The sequence below is a fragment of the Anoplopoma fimbria genome, chromosome 8, assembly GCF_027596085.1.
Source record: "Anoplopoma fimbria isolate UVic2021 breed Golden Eagle Sablefish chromosome 8, Afim_UVic_2022, whole genome shotgun sequence".
NCBI classification, from domain to species: Eukaryota; Metazoa; Chordata; class Actinopteri; order Perciformes; family Anoplopomatidae; genus Anoplopoma; species Anoplopoma fimbria.
The window spans coordinates 4,668,794-4,684,833 of record NC_072456.1 but is presented as its reverse complement, the minus strand read 5'-3'; the positions used below and the strand labels follow the sequence as shown (position 1 = coordinate 4,684,833).

At 41.5% G+C, this 16,040-nt stretch overlaps 1 protein-coding gene across 1 annotated transcript in view; it reads right to left on the bottom strand.

Annotated features, from left to right (window-relative positions):
* The window catches only part of astn1 (astrotactin 1), a 407,842-nt gene that overhangs the window by 39,936 nt on the left and 351,866 nt on the right, over positions 1 to 16,040 (bottom strand). The window contains exons 18-20 of the mRNA XM_054603250.1: positions 6,298 to 6,575; positions 4,092 to 4,225; positions 3,204 to 3,355 (exon numbers count right to left, since the gene is read on the bottom strand). Of these exons, the coding sequence (XP_054459225.1) occupies positions 3,204 to 3,355; positions 4,092 to 4,225; positions 6,298 to 6,575 (564 nt within the window). The remainder of the gene's footprint in view (positions 1 to 3,203; positions 3,356 to 4,091; positions 4,226 to 6,297; positions 6,576 to 16,040) is intronic.

Genomic DNA, 16,040 nt, shown 5'->3' with positions numbered 1-16,040 from the left:
GAAAATTAAAACATGCTAAACAAGAACAAAAAAGTAAAAGTAAAGGATAAAACCGCAGAGTAGTGGAACATTTTCTCAAGGGTTCATCACAATGAGGGATCCTATTGGAATTACATAATAGTTATATATATCATATCTATATGAACTATTCAAAGTTAGAGTGGTGTTTGCTAGGATTAATAACTGCTGCTGATTCTTAATCACGCCATACTTTTACCCCCTTATTAAGTGAAGTCCTTAATGAGGCAAATCACTCCAACTATGAGTCGCCGCTACAAAAGCTTAACATTTCATGTCATGTTATGGTCAATTTTACCTTAACAATGCAGCACTGCCTTTGAAAAGACAATGCTAACATAGTATATAGCCGATGTTTTGGGCCCCAATTAATTGTTTGACTGCGACTTCCCATTCATCGTTATCGAACTGTCTCAACAATGCCCAACACACATTTGAAACAATTCCTCCTAGCCACGGTTGAACAACAAGCCTAGCACGAGCTAGCAAGCACGTCAACTTTAGCAACTGAAACCAAACATGCTAACCAATTTAACATGAAAGCCACATTATGCAATGTCATCCAGTCTGAATGTGCTACCATGTGATGTGACTTGCAGGTGTGTTTGCAGCGTTTTCCACAGAATATTGACTTCCATAAACCACCATCTGACCATAACTTTTCCCTTTCAGATGGCTATAGTTTCGAGAGGCTTTGATAGATAGCTTGATAGATCAATCTCACCTAAAGGAAAAATTGAGCATGTTGAAATAACTTTCCAGGACACCACAAGATTTTCCAGGACATCTCTCTGTTTTCTTTCATTTTACATGTGCTTTCAATGAGTTGGAAATTGGTGAACTCCTGCTTTTCCTTTGGAAATCCTGCTTATACACTAAAATCTAGGCTTCCTCATGAAAAATACCTCCAAAGACAACATGAAACAAAAACTGAAATTGGGGACATCCAACATTTTGCACCAACTGTTACATTTTTTTTTCTTCGATCCAAACTAACACCCTGCTGTTTATTGTCCCAGCAGAAGATCATGTCCACAGCTTTCCATTATGCCTCAAAATGCATAACTTTCAAGATATGAGATCACTGAACTAAAAAGCTTTAAAGTGATATTGTAGAATTTGCCATAACAAAGAAAATGTCTCAATATTAAATTAGGTATATATACATAATAGCTTAGGTGCTCAGCTGACCCACATTGGGAGGTCATGTCAGGCTGCATATAGGTTGATCCGGGGTTTATTCCACAATGCATGCTATGCAGCAGAGCGAACTTCAGTTGATATTTTTTTGAAATATTCTGTGTGTGACCAAAAGAGCAAATTAAATATATGTACATGAGCCACACAGCTGTCACTAATGACTGCTTTAATTCCCCGCCAGTAAAATCTATCCAAACTTCTCCCTCTGTATTTTATTCATGCACGTTTCAGAAACGTGCATCTCCACAGCCGTAATTGGCAAAATACTGCTGCACTTTAGCACCATTAAGTCTGGTTAAGAATGCCCTCTGATCATGGTTTACGTCTAAACTATGAAATATATATACTGTACAGATTTCAATACGAGTGGAGGAGAGGCAGAGTCATAGTTTATCCATCCCTATAGATATAAATGAATGAATAAATATAAATAAACCTTGGAAATACCGACTTAAATAGTTATGTTACGATGCAAGTTCTTTTAAAGAATACAAACAGCTGTAAAGAACATTACTGCTGCACCTATAGCTCATCTCCACTATAATAGCACCTTTAAAGAGAAAAGGCTCACATGCTCTCCTCTCCTCCCATCTGAATATGCTGCATTGATTAAGGATGCTCACCGTTCTGACTAATACAGTTTATTCCCTCATTAAGCTACAACAAACTTTGTTAGTCGCAGGGAACTGTAACCGTCTCCATTATGGATTAGGTTCATTACTGCTAAAATAAACTGTCCCCTGTTTTCCTGGCTCCCAATCATATAGGTCCAGCCAAATAAAGCTGGGGTGCTTTGTTATGGATGACAGAACTACACGCACGCACGCACACACACACACACACACACACACACACACACACACACACACACACACACACACACACACACACACACACACACACACACACACACACACACACACACACACACACACACACACACACACACAGCTCCTGTGGCTGCTAATATGATTTCCTCCTATTAGTGAAAACAAGAGGGAAAACATACCAGAATAAGCAACACACTGATTCCAAATGGATTAAACTGTGAAAACATATGAAACCCTTTGAAAACACTTGAACACATAGTTGATTATCATAATGTCATATGGCTAATTTGTCATTACCACTAGGACAAATTGTAAGACTCCCTTTCTCTGAAAGCAATTACTGTAGTACATTAGATAACAATGCATTACATTATTGATACAAATCATATATTTTGTACTACATTATTTTATGAAATCGGTCTAATAAACAACCTAAATACTTTAAATGAATACTTCACTTCCCCATTACCATTATTACTTGTGTACGCCATCTTGTGGAGGCCTTAAAAGCTACAACTGAATAGGGCCAATAACACATGCAGTGATGTAAAAACCCAGGACTGCATGTAAAGCTATGTAAAATACCCTTGTTTCTGACTGACCACTTGTATTGTGAGCTCATTTATTGATTACTTTTGTAGTTGAAGTTTCCCAAAGTGCAGGACAGTGAGCCCTCGTTGCAAACTGTAGAACTTGCAGAATGCTGAGACCCTCCCTTTTCACCTTTGGACCCAGTTTTCTTCTAGTCGGTTTAATGGACTAGAAGAAACAAATCAGGCTCATGTGGCCACATGGTGGTGACAAATTGGTGGGTTTATGGTTTGAGCCAGCATAAGTAATTAGCACTGGCCAGCAGCTGCCTATGTAAAGCGAGGCCAGCTGACTTACTCATCTCAGAATGGGACGCATCCAAAACACCAACGGCCTTACTTTCTGGTTCTGTGACTACTGGAAACAGATGGAAGCAAACTGGTGTAACTGAATGACAGTCACTGCGAGTCTAGAATTAATTTATTTATGACTTGTTTTTTCACTAACCACTACTAAAACTGGCATCAATGGTTGCCTGGCAACATTAGCCAATTTTACAATTATCATGCTGATGGTCCTCAATCATCACCAATGGCCAATGTGGGCAGCTCTGGGCCGACGTACCTGTCTCAACTTTGGAGTGGTCGGTTCTCTCCGTCACCTTCTCCTGGCTAATGAGGTAATCGACGATCCGCACGCCGATTGGCGGCTCGGTGTGGTTCCACTCCATGATGACCAATGAGCTGCTGGGCTCGTAGGTGTAAGACAACTTCAGCCTGGCAACAGAGTTACAGAGATGTTGTCAGCGAGCCGGTTTCATAACAGCAATTGGCAGCTTACATTATACATTATACAGAACTACGACCCAGTGAAAAGACATTCTGCAATGTCACAACCACGTCTGGCCAACAGAAAAAATACAGCCATTTATCCCCCTGATGGCTGACTTGGCTGACTCTGGAGTGGTGATCTACAGATATGTACAGTACCAGTCAAAAGTTTGGACACACCTTCTCATTCAACTACTTTGAAGAATCTAAAATATAAAACATATTCTGGTTTATTGAGCATTTGTTTGTTTACCACATAATTCCATATGTGTTCCTTCATAGTTTGGATGTCTTCAATATTAATCTACAATGTAGAAAAAATAAATTAAAAAAAATAAAGAAAAAACATTGAATGAGAAGGTGTGTCCAAACTTTTGACTGGTACTGTAGCTGTTTGGGACCCATGTGTACAGAGGCTACAAATTAATACAGCAGCTAATTTCATTGATTAGCACTCCCAGGAGAAATAAATCAATCGCCGCTTAAATCCTGGACACATTTTAAGAACACCTCCCCAACCATTCAGTAATCCATTCATGGCTGTCATTTTTGGTTGCATAAATAAATCTGTGTACACATGCATCCTGATGGCACATTGCTTGAGACCATCCCACCATGAGATGGAGTTCTGTCAGTAAAAACAATAGATAGTACATGTTTGGAGTTTTTTAAAGTTACTTACATAGGTTGGGGAAGTGGGGCGCAGGTGGGCAGTCCGTCTGCGCCAAAAGCACTGGAATCACACCGACACCAGTCATCGATGACGTCACCTTTTCCCGAACACCACAGCATGCTCATCATCGCCTCCTGTAGAGCCTACGAGAGAGAGAGATAGCGAGAGAGATGAGAAGACAGTCAAAAACAAACGTCAAACCTAATTTCAAAGCACATGTCATATTGGAACAAGCAATATTCAAATGTTAATACTGTGGAAATACTTTGATTAAGATATAACCTCTCTTCAAGTCTTCCCCCCCAAACTGGTGTTCAAAAAACCCCTTAATGTCCGTGACATTCTAGCATTTTACTCAAAACTCTCTTTACCCACCATCAAGTATGTAAAACTACAAACTGTACCCAATGCATTAACACCCATTGCTGCAGGACCTCATCCACATGCGATGAAGGTCCTGCAGGGTGATATCAGCGGTGGAAAATGGTGTCTTCATGCAAACGAACAAAAGCCATGTTTCCATGTTACTCAATCAAGCTCAAACAAATGTGTTGAGTGTGATCCTCCCTCATTAAGGTATTTTAAATCCAACATTGTTGATGGGGGCGGCATGGCTCAGGAGGTGGAGCGGTTGCCTAGCGATCTGGTTGAGCAGGACACTGAACCCCCTAACTGCTTCTGATGTGCATGTTGGCAACTTGCACCTTGCACGGCAGCCTCTGCCATCAGTTTGGGTGAATATTGGCATGTGTTGATAAAAAGTGCTTTGAGTGGTCGGCAGACTGGAAAAGCTCCATATTAAAGCAGTCCGTTTACCATTTACATTTAATTACATCCATTTTTACTAGCATGCATAATTGTGTGAACAGCACAAATCACGTGGAATCTGATCTTTGTAATTCTGATATGGGCCACGAACATACCTGGTCCTACATCAGATACAGGTCATTTGACTTTTATGTCTGTCACAGGATGGAAATTTGTCACAATTGTGAAGCCATTGACATCACGACCCCACCATTTCTGGCTCTGGCTACGCATCCCCACACACACACACACACACCTCTGTTTAGAATAAGCAGCAATGCTCCACAAAATGTCATAGTTAAATAAAAATCCTACTCTGCTCTAGAACTCCCTGGCTTCCACTGCACTGCAACTAATAAATGGTATATGCTGACTTCATGTGGCCTCCATGTTCATGTCCGTACGGCAGTGTGTAATATATTAGAGTTAACAACCAAACTGTTCTTCCCTTCCCTGCATCACTTCCAGGAACCTGATAAGTGTGCCTACACATGTACACATGGCGATGGCTGAGCATGTGGCTCGCAGCTAACAGCGCTTACAGTGAAAACTACGGCAAAACTGTTGACAGAGCTAACACAAATTGTCACAAATTACATGTTAAGTCTTTAATTGTGGTCAAAAGCGTGTTTTGTGAGGTCACAGTGACATTCTTCATCAGTTCATGTTTGAGTCCAAGTGGAATTCTGTGCCAAATTTGTAAATATATTCCCTAAATGCGTTCTTGAGATATCACATCATATATATATAAACACCATTTATTTATACTGTATATGTAATGACAAAACTTTGAAGTATCATTCAAAATGTTGCCTGTGCATCATGTGTGTACCATGTGTGTACCAGTCCAACACCAGCAGGCCGCAAACAGTCTTTGTCAACAACAGCGTCTGTAACCATCTGCCCTGAGCTTCAGGATTAAAGCCTGACTCCCCCAGGAGCGTGGACAGCACTGCATCGACTTTATTTACTGCTGGAGGAGCTGCCGGCAGATTGAGGCCCGATACTCCAAAAATGAAAAAGACTGTTTCTTTGGCCTCTTTCATAACGAGGCGTAAAGTTTTGTTTTTTTTAGCCCTTATGGATCACCCACATACAGTGATGAAAACATTTTATGGCAGGATGCCAGTTAATAGACTGACTGAGGTTGGACTTGTGAGGCTGTGTTATTAGCTGCAAGTTGAGGTGGTTTTGAAGAGAAAATGGTGGAAAAGCTTACATTCTAGGAGGTCAGACAATACATGCTCCCCTGGATCTTTCAAAGGAAGCTAGAATCCAGTACAGGAAGGAAGATGCAGCCTCCAATAATGATTGTGTCCCAGAAAATGGCACAATGGATTCCGTTTGAAAATAGTGATTTCAGACATTAGAGAGTCCCAGTTGGTTTAGGACAAACATGGCAACACACCTGGTAGGTCTCGTTGTTGGACACCAGCTCATAGATGGGCGCGGACTTGGTGATCTGCAGCAGGACGGGCTCAGACGTCTGCCGCCCCTGGCCCACCCTGGGGCTCATGTGGCAGAGGTGACAGGAGCGCGGGCACTGGCCCTGGCTGTTGCATTCCATGCGAACGCCAGCCGCCATCCGCTTGGCGCCCGTGTCCAGCAGACTGGCGATGTACGCGGGGAAGGTCAGTGTCCTGGGCTCCTTGTCGCGCTCCTCCGACTCCTCCGAGGGCGAGTTACCTGATAGACGGAAGGAAATTGTTTTAATTTTGTATCCAGACATGATTGGAAAGTGTTTTACACAAGACACAGCACTTTTGCAAACCAATATTTGTATCACAGGCAAATATCATGAAACTATAATTAAAAGAGGGGGAAAAAAATCATCTTTAAAGCTTTATTGTTACTCATATATTTAAAGTAGATATATTGTGAGGTCACATAGTCCTTGCACTGAGATTAGGAAATAAGGGAATGGAAAAAAAACTGAGTGAAATTTTTTCCCCTGCTCAGTTTATGGGACTGGATTTAAAGATAACTTCAGTATTTTTAAAACTTCAACCCTATTTTACAATGTCATAGTGTCTAAGTGTCTAATGGGGAAAACAAATTCTGACATTGGTCCAGTATTGAGTGACAGCGCTGTAGACGTAATCCGCTAAATCATGTCCCGGTGGTTCACTTTTTCTTAACCTGGTGTTTTTCCGAATTTTTGTGTTGCAACCATTTTGTGGAAATCAACAAAATATTCAGCCATGACATTGAAAATCTTTTAGACAACAATAATAATAATACTGCGACCCAACAAACTCTCACGACAACAGCCAAGTTGAGACAAACAGATCAGTTTATTCTCTGTAGGATACCTTCTATAATGTTGTTGGACACTTATAAAAACAATCTGAGAGGCACTTCTAGTGGATGTACATTGACAGTGAGGATTTGCCAGACATAACTACATTGTAGCATGTTTAGCTGCTGCCATGTGCAGCGTTCTCACAATATTGGACCAATTTCAAAGTTTAGAAAAATACTTAAGTTACCCTAAAACTCCTCAAGGCAACAACTGACAAAGATTAAAACCACTAAGATGAAATCAGGTTATTCTCCTTCTACTTCCTCTTCTTTTCTTAGATACCAGTCAGTCTTATTTGTTATATCACTATAAAACTCTTAGGTGCCTTGGAAAATGAAATAACATGAAAGAAAAGGTAGAACTCAAATTTTGTGAGACAACGTTTTGGTGAAGAACATTTGTCAGGACCTGATGATTATTGAATTTTAACTTATGTATAATATAAATATGTGAGTATTTTGGATGTCCACTTGCTAGAAAGAGCTGCAGCGAGACAGAGAAGGGAATATGCCTCATGCAGAACTTTGGCGCTATTTGTCTTTTTTAAAAGGGGAGATATTTTCAGATTAGCATTTTTGGAGACTGCTTGGCTGTGAGAAAACAAAAGGCAATTTAAAAGCTCAAGCACCATTTAGGGAATAGGCTTGTTGTGCGAGCTGCCTTTGATGGAGTGCAACTCAGGTTTATGAGCCACGAGCCGGCACACAAGCTCAGGGACCAACACATGTGCACAGTATAATAGGGATAATTCCTGTGCTTTAATGTGGACTTTTTGTTTCACAACTCCTTTAAAAGTGATCTTTCACACTTTGCTTTTCTTTGCGTTCAATGTAACAAAAGTCTATATTTGAAACATGTTACTGTATTTCCATTGGACACTCTGAGCTGTTTGTTTTGTAAGAAGAGGAGACATCTAAATTAAGGTTTTTCTCCTTATGTAAGTTGGGATAAACATACAAATCCTAACACGTAATATCTCAAAAACGAACTCCATTTCTCATCCACCCACATTCACAGCCCACCTTTTTGAAAGACCAAATACTTTTGCACATGTACAAAAAAATGTTACTTATTCATAGTCAGTGTTTTACATACAGAAGATGGCAGATGGCACAGGAGCTGAAGCTGTTATCTATGCTCTGAGGCAGCGGTAGACCAGCAGCTCCAGTGTTCTGCCAGGTAAAAATATACAGTTTTTGTCAATGGAGTCTAGAGGATTTGGCTCCCCTTTTGGAATGGGCTTTCTGATGGAAAGATAAAGAGTTGAGAATATTCTCAATATAGCGAGCACTTAAACTACTGTAGGTAATACACTGATTATAGATCAGTAGCTCATACAACCCTACTTCCAACAATCTAGACTATTCCATTAAGAATTTAGGAGAAACAACATATCTGACTTTAACCAAACAACAAAAAGGTATATGCAAAAGCGAGAAAGACAACATCAGAATGTCTCCATGGATTGTCTGAATAATTATACATGGAAGTGTACACACCATGGGCATCCCATCATTAGTTTAGACAGCCCCTCATCCTGCACCCATGGTACATCTATGTGTGTGTGTATGTGTGTGTACCTGAGTGGGTGACTTGTCATTAAAAAGAGATTAAGAATCTAAGTGCTACAATAACAATATGCAGTGTTCGCTTTTCACGTGCGCGGGTTAGTAATTAACGCCTTGTTGATTATACCTCATCTCCCACACCCCTCTGAAGAATAAACACTTCATTTTGTCTGACAACTTGGGTATTTTCCATGTAACGCCATGATTAACTAGTTACAGCGAGTTTAATTTAGCCGAGTAAGCGGTGACAGAGTTTCAGTATCGTAAGGAAAATGATACGCTAAAGAAAATACAGTCCAGCTCTTCAGACATTGTGATATCTGAGGTAAACAAGGCAGTTTGGAGCTCTGACTGAAAATACTCCTGTTGAATTTAAAAAGGTTTATAATAACAAGGTCAATAAGATATATCATGAAAGTCTGGAGGTAGAAAGAAAAAAAATTCTTGCTATGTGTATGCCGACCATCAAAAATACAAAGTACAAGGTAAAAGCACTCAAAGCCACTTTGCGCAGGTTTTTTATACAGAATATCTATAAAATAGTTCCGATCGCTCATTCACCTTAAAGCCTGTGGGGCTTTAATATTGAAACAACAAAAAAAAAATAAAACAGGCTAACCAATCGTAACAAAAAGAAAAGGAGACCCTGAGCGAAGCACATATTTTCCGCTCCCGGAACGCTCCCCTTAAAGCACCAAATGATACAAAGGCAATAACAGAAATGAAGCCAAGAAAACAGTGCCACTCACAAACGCGGTAAGAAATCAGCAACAAAAAGGCTGCAAAGACAGAGAGACCATGGTGCACCTGGGCCCTTTATTTAAGTGGCAATCAGCCAGGTGGTGCACATAACAGCAATTATCGAATATTCTAAACAAAGACAAATGACACCCAACATGGGGAATGTAACAGGTCAGGTGTAACGAATGGAAGCCTCCTTTGATAACATCGATGCCTTGGACCAGAGACCAAATAAATAGCTGCATTTGTGGGTCTCTTGTCCATGCACTCGACAACATGAGCACGCAGCTTCGAGAGGCCCATCGCGACAGATAAGCACTCACCAATCAGGGGAACGTGCAGGAAAATGAGGTCGGATGTAGGGGCGAGTCGTATTGTAATCAAACAGGTTTGCCCATCTTGACCCCCTAGGCGGCATTGGTGGGCTTCTGCACTAATCAAAGGCGATGAAATAATAAGATTAGGCTTGCGCTCGTGGTGTGGGAGTGGGTGGGTAGGAGTACATCGATGGAAAATGAGAACGACTAGGAAGAAAGAAAAATATCCAGAGCCCAGCTATGTGATTCTGTAGTAATTAATTGTACGTAGGCTTGGGCACAAAATATCTTATTCACCCGTATGTTGCCAACAAGGATGTCAACGTCACTGCACTTTTGACCGGCCAAACTTGAATCCATCCCTGTCAGACTGGCCCGCTTCCCCTCTAATCGGCTCTCATCATTCTATCTTCACTTGGCACCTCCTGGCAGATGGAAATTAAATGTGGCAGTTATATTAGGACAGCTGGGCGCCTTTCAGGGGCGAAGAAGATTGGCAATGATTAGCTCACTTTAGTTTTGGTTTAGTTCAGTGTCAGCTGGGACCACTGGGGGGGGGGTGGGGGGGGGGGGGTATTAAAATGAACAAGCAGCCAGGCCAGAAGACGGCTGATGGCTAAACATATAGGGCATATTATCACACTTAACCCTCTGCACTTTACTTCCAATTTATAATTTAGGGACTCAGTAGAAAGCAGAGATGTTTTATGTATGTCCTCAAAAAGAAGAAATGGAACATTAATTCACTTTCTAAACAAAAGTTGATGAAAATCTTGCTGAATCAAACACTTTACTTTGGTCTGCTATGACCAATAGCTTTTAGCGGCTAATGTCAGCTAACATTAGCAGATTTTGGTGTTTCACAGAGATCAAGCTTCTTAGTGAAAACCATGCATGTTTAATTTCAAATATTTGGGTGAAATTAGAACATAAAACTTGTCCTGAGTAATAATGACCATCACTGACTTTACACACCAGGGTTTTTTTTTTTTTCATGTGGTAATTTAGCACGCTGATTTATTTTTTCAAACTATTGCTTTTGTTATGAATACTTTCATACAGAACGGAAATATCTGCCTGCAAAAAGTGACTTTTTATTACGAATGAAGACAATTTTTCTGAACTTTTGCACCAGCTACACTTCCAGTTACTCTGCAAGAAAATCTGTGTTTCACGACCTAAACACCCCATGTGCCAGTGTGTGAAGTACTGATGCTAAGTTTCATAGTGTCTTCTACCATTATAGTCTTTCATTAACGCAACGGGTTCCTTGCAACTAAACATTGGTACCTCATTTACTGGTACAGGGGTTTTCTGGTCTAGAAACACAGATTTCCTTGCAGTGTGACTGGTTGAGAACTACACAATTACTAAAGGTTGGCCTGTGGCTCTTATATTTTCGTATGGCCTAAAAGTTTGGCCCTGATTCAAAGTCTCCCAAAACAAATAATGAAAAAATGGCTACTGTGTGAAATCAATTTAAGGGGAGAAAGTGAACATAAGGACTTCAAATGCACATTAATCTTGTTGTACATGGAAGTACAAAGCTGGATGTGATGTGTTCAGGGACACGTGCACATAATGGTGGAAGATAATGTCTCCATTCCAGCCACTCGTCTCCCCAAGGTGAACTATTCGTTGTTGCTGCGTGGTAAGAACGTTATTCTCTCTAATAATCGTGTTCTATCTGTCTCTGTCGCACTTTGTATCTCACCCAGTAAAAAGCTCAATTACACCTATTTTCACAATATGCAAATACCGAGTGGTTGTTGTGAGGGAGGAAAGCTGTAACATAATATTCCTTCTCTGCATCTCTCTACTAAAAACAAGAAAACCAATCTCTCCCTAGCACACACACACACATTTCCCGTCTCCTTCTCTGCGTTTAAATCATAACTCCTTTTACTCCCTTTCTCATTTTCCCTTTTTATTCTTCTGTCAGTCTTTGGCTCTCTAAAAGTCTACAAGGTGAGTTTGCGCACTGATCTAAGCAGCTAAACTGCCGTCAAATTCAACCCACGCACACAAACATGCACTTGCTTTTAGGGGAGCCTAATGACAGGCAGTATACGGCTTTGAAGAGAATAAATCTAACATGCCTGTCTATGCAAACACACGTGCATAAAGCTCATGGCAAAATACAGAAAAATAACCTCCATATCCTCCTCCTCTTATTCCTCCGGTCCTACCTCTAGAAATACAATTTGGGATTCAATCTTTGCTGCCACCACCACATTTTGATGTGTGTATGAGCATGTGATGCCTTTTATGCTTGTGTAAACATATTTCAGTAGAAGTGCTGAAAGTGATTGAGGTCAGTCGCTTGGGTTCAGTAATGAAGCTAGTTTAAGGTTTGTATATATAGATTAAGATTAAAGCTCCATCAATGATGACATTTATGCAACATTACGGCCCTCTAACTTCACCCTCATCCCCCGTATTTTCAGTATGACTTTTTTTTTTTAAAGTTCCTGCAAAATAGAAAGCGTTTTGAGCATAAAAATCTATAATAAACCAACTGTAAGTTACTGAGCCAGCACCAAACAGCTGACGGACCAAGATATCCACTTTCCTGTGAAGAGTGTTAGTAATTGCTGCTTGTAAAAAAAAAACTAACAACTAATGCAGTTTTAGGATTATGCTTAGTTGGATTCAGAACTTGACTAAAAGTGTGTTAAATTTCAGAGATAAAGGCGACATTAATGGTTAGTTTTGCCATGGTCATTTTGTTACAGTAAGGCGTGGATATTACAGTCTCTTCACAGGTGATGGGGCGCACTACCATATATATGTGGGCCCGTTATACAGTATAAAGGCCTTATGTAGCTCCAGGACATGCTTGCTTTAAGCTGGATAAATGACCTCAAGTGATGTCACTTGAGTCAGTGTTGGCTTGGACTGAAGACTACAAGTTTGAAAATGAAAAAAGAAAGGAGAGCGTAGAGTTAGAAGGAAGCAAATCACCATCTCTCCTCATCTCTGCTTGATACTAGTAGCTCAGAGCTATATAAGCCGCTACTAGCATAGCAGCTAGCTGTCTGCGATTTAATTGAGGTGCGGGTAGGGCGGATAGAGCTTTGCAATATATCAATATTAAATTGATATCCTGATTGGAGTCTAGATACCGTCTTGGATTTTGAAATTTGTAACATGGCATAAGTGATGTCTTTTCTTGGTTTTAAAAGCTGCACTACAGCAAAGTGTTGTGACTGTTCTAACTGTTCTATTATTCATATCCACATTACTGATGATTATATGAAAAATCTTATTGTGTAAACATAGTGTGAAAGCATCAATGGTCAACACTGCGATATCGTGTATATCAAGGTATTTAGTAAAAAATATTGTGATATTTGATTGTTTCTGTATCACCCAGCCTTCAGTGTGGGTAACATAGGCGCCAAGTTTGACAAGTATGAGGAACGTGTGGTATAAAAAAAAAAGGTATATCTGGTTCTGTCGCATCAAATTGAACCCTTTTGCTCAAATGAGTCAGACGAGATCGTAGGACCTCAACCAACATAGCTGTGGTGAGAGTTACATCATGTTAAAGATGGTCGCTGCAGACAGAAGGCTGGGACATGGTTTGAAAACCAATCTCTCATACCAGCTGAGACCTAATTGGCGTCACTAAACTGTAGACACAGGACAGATGCATGACGGGAAACTCACAGCATGTATTAGGAATCCATGGGTTCCTGTGTGTGTGTGTGTGTGTGTGTGTGTGTGTGTGTGTGTGTGTGTGTGTGTGTGTGTGTGTGTGTGTATGTGTGTGTGTGTCGGCACGTAGCTGGGGATTCAGTGCTGCTTTGACCCGCGCTGTACCGAGCAGAATGACTCATCATCTCCACGGCACACAACAGATGGAGCTCAGAGCTATTCAGATTCATATAATACCTCTCCATCCACCCCTTCCCTCCCACACTATCCGGCGAGAGATAACTCAACTGCTTATCAGCCACTGACTGACTCCAGTCAGTCCTCCCTGTTTACAAAAAAACACACACTTTCAAGTCTATAAATGTTTGTGAGGAGGAAGGGAGATGCAGCAGGGAGAGGGAGATCGATGTTCACACTTTGTTTTGTGTTGCCTTACAGTTCTTTTGGAGTTGAAGCCTTCATTTCCCTGCTCCTCGCTGAACCGGCGCATCCTCTCCATTATATCGCCCCACGTTTGAGAAGCGATGACTCATTAGGCCACCATTCCTCTTGATGATCACAGCGCTGTGATTCTAGCCCCTTAACCAAGGCTCTTTACATTAAATGCCTGGCGCCATGCTCTTGCATTTCCCAGCGTGCACCCCTCTCTCCTCCAGCTTGTGTAGAAGACCCATTCACTGAGGCCGTTTCTCAATACCAAGTATGGTCAAGTATGGACTTGCAAACTTGCAAGTTCATACTTGGATAGTTCGACTCGGGAGTACAAACTCCCGAGGATGGGAGGACGCAGTACGGTCATTTTGCAATTGGAACAGCAGCGAACTTGATGACGTCACCAACGTCACGACGTCACCAACTCAGCTCGTCGGTCCCGCCTACTCCGGTTATCTTCAGTCATATATATTGACAATAAAACGAAATATGATATAAAACACAACCCTGCCTTTTTTCGTTTTCATTTAGAAAATATAAAAATATTAATATGTATATGTTTTGTGTTACATCTGCAACCACAACCACAGAGACACCGGAGCCAGCGGCACATCTGGAGAGGCCTTGCCGAGATCAGGCTGCTGTCAGCGGGCTACATGAGCACCACCGCCCGGTCTCCTCTCTGGTCCTCTCATATCTCCGACAAACGTCGGCGCTTTTTTCAAACAGGCTCTATCTTGATAAATTGACCGCATATTTTAAGTCTTAACAACTACATTCTCGCTTAAAAAAATGTTAAAACTAAATTCCGTTACACAACAACAGCAGTATTTAGACAGTTATAACTGACAGTTGTGAGCCGTCTCCGCCACTGTCGGCTCTTGTTTGCTGGTGAAATGCATTCTGGGATACTTGGCTGTCCAAAGTCCACACAAGTCTACTCCGATGCATCCTCGATATAATGGGCGGAGCGAGGACACATCCGGGTATCTGGACCGTACTTGGCTGGATGCGAACTTGTGTATTGGAACAGTACTTGGGCCGCGCTAGATGACGTTTCACAAGTTCACGAGGACACAAGTACAGAGAAGTTCACATATTGAGAAACGGCCTGAGACTCCACTGACTTGAGTGATTCAGTAGTACCCGTTTGGATCCACAAGATGGTGCTGGTGGATCACCAGACACGGAGGAATCAGTTCAGGAAACAGGAGTCATCAGTGCACATTGCTCCACTGTCCAGCAGACAAAAACAGGGCAAATCCTACCTGTCCCTTTTAAATGTGCTCGGCCAAGATGAACATTGTATGGTTGTTGGGCGTAAATCCGCTGATCTGAGAGTGTTGAAAGTCAAGGTGGGCGGCATAGCTTAGCAAACGCAAGAGCAGAGGAATTGGAAAACGGTGTTAAAAAGAGGGGGTGTTTTGGTGGGATCGGGCCTATTGTTTGCGTTGGAGGTGAAAAAGTTATAAACCGAATTAAAGGCAACAAAGGGGGGCGAACCGAACGAGACGTGGATGAACGAACATACATCAGAGGGGGGTGCGACTCTTGGGGCCGCATCTGGCTGAAGCAAATTGTAACAAGAAAGGCGTGCGTCCTTTACCTTTCTGTCTGCAAAGCTTTTTTTGCCGATGTGTGTGTGTGTGTGTAAGTGATAAAATGTGAAGAGATAGATATGCGTAGTTGGCTGTGTGTGTGTGTGTGGGGGGGTAATTTGAGTATGCATATGCTCCGGCAACACCTGAATGTCTGCAGCACCATCACCCACTCCGACAAGACCATCGGCACCAAACGCACCAACACTCCCAGGAAGCTGCGTATATTAAGCATACATCTAGGAACTAGTGTCTAGGATTTGCCCTTTAAAATTCCCCTTGCGGAGAGGTTTGCATGATGCACATGATGTGGTGATTCAGCAGGTTAATTTACCCAGAGGCCTGATCCGCGATGTCGGAAGCATCCTCAAGCAAGACACAAAAAAACAACAACTAACTGGCTGACCCGCAGCTCAACCAGAGGGCAGACCACAATTTATTTCACCATCGCATCAATTCACAAATCGCTAATTAACTATTGCAGCGACTAATTAACCTGGGATTTATTACTAACATTGTGTTAAGGATTCGGT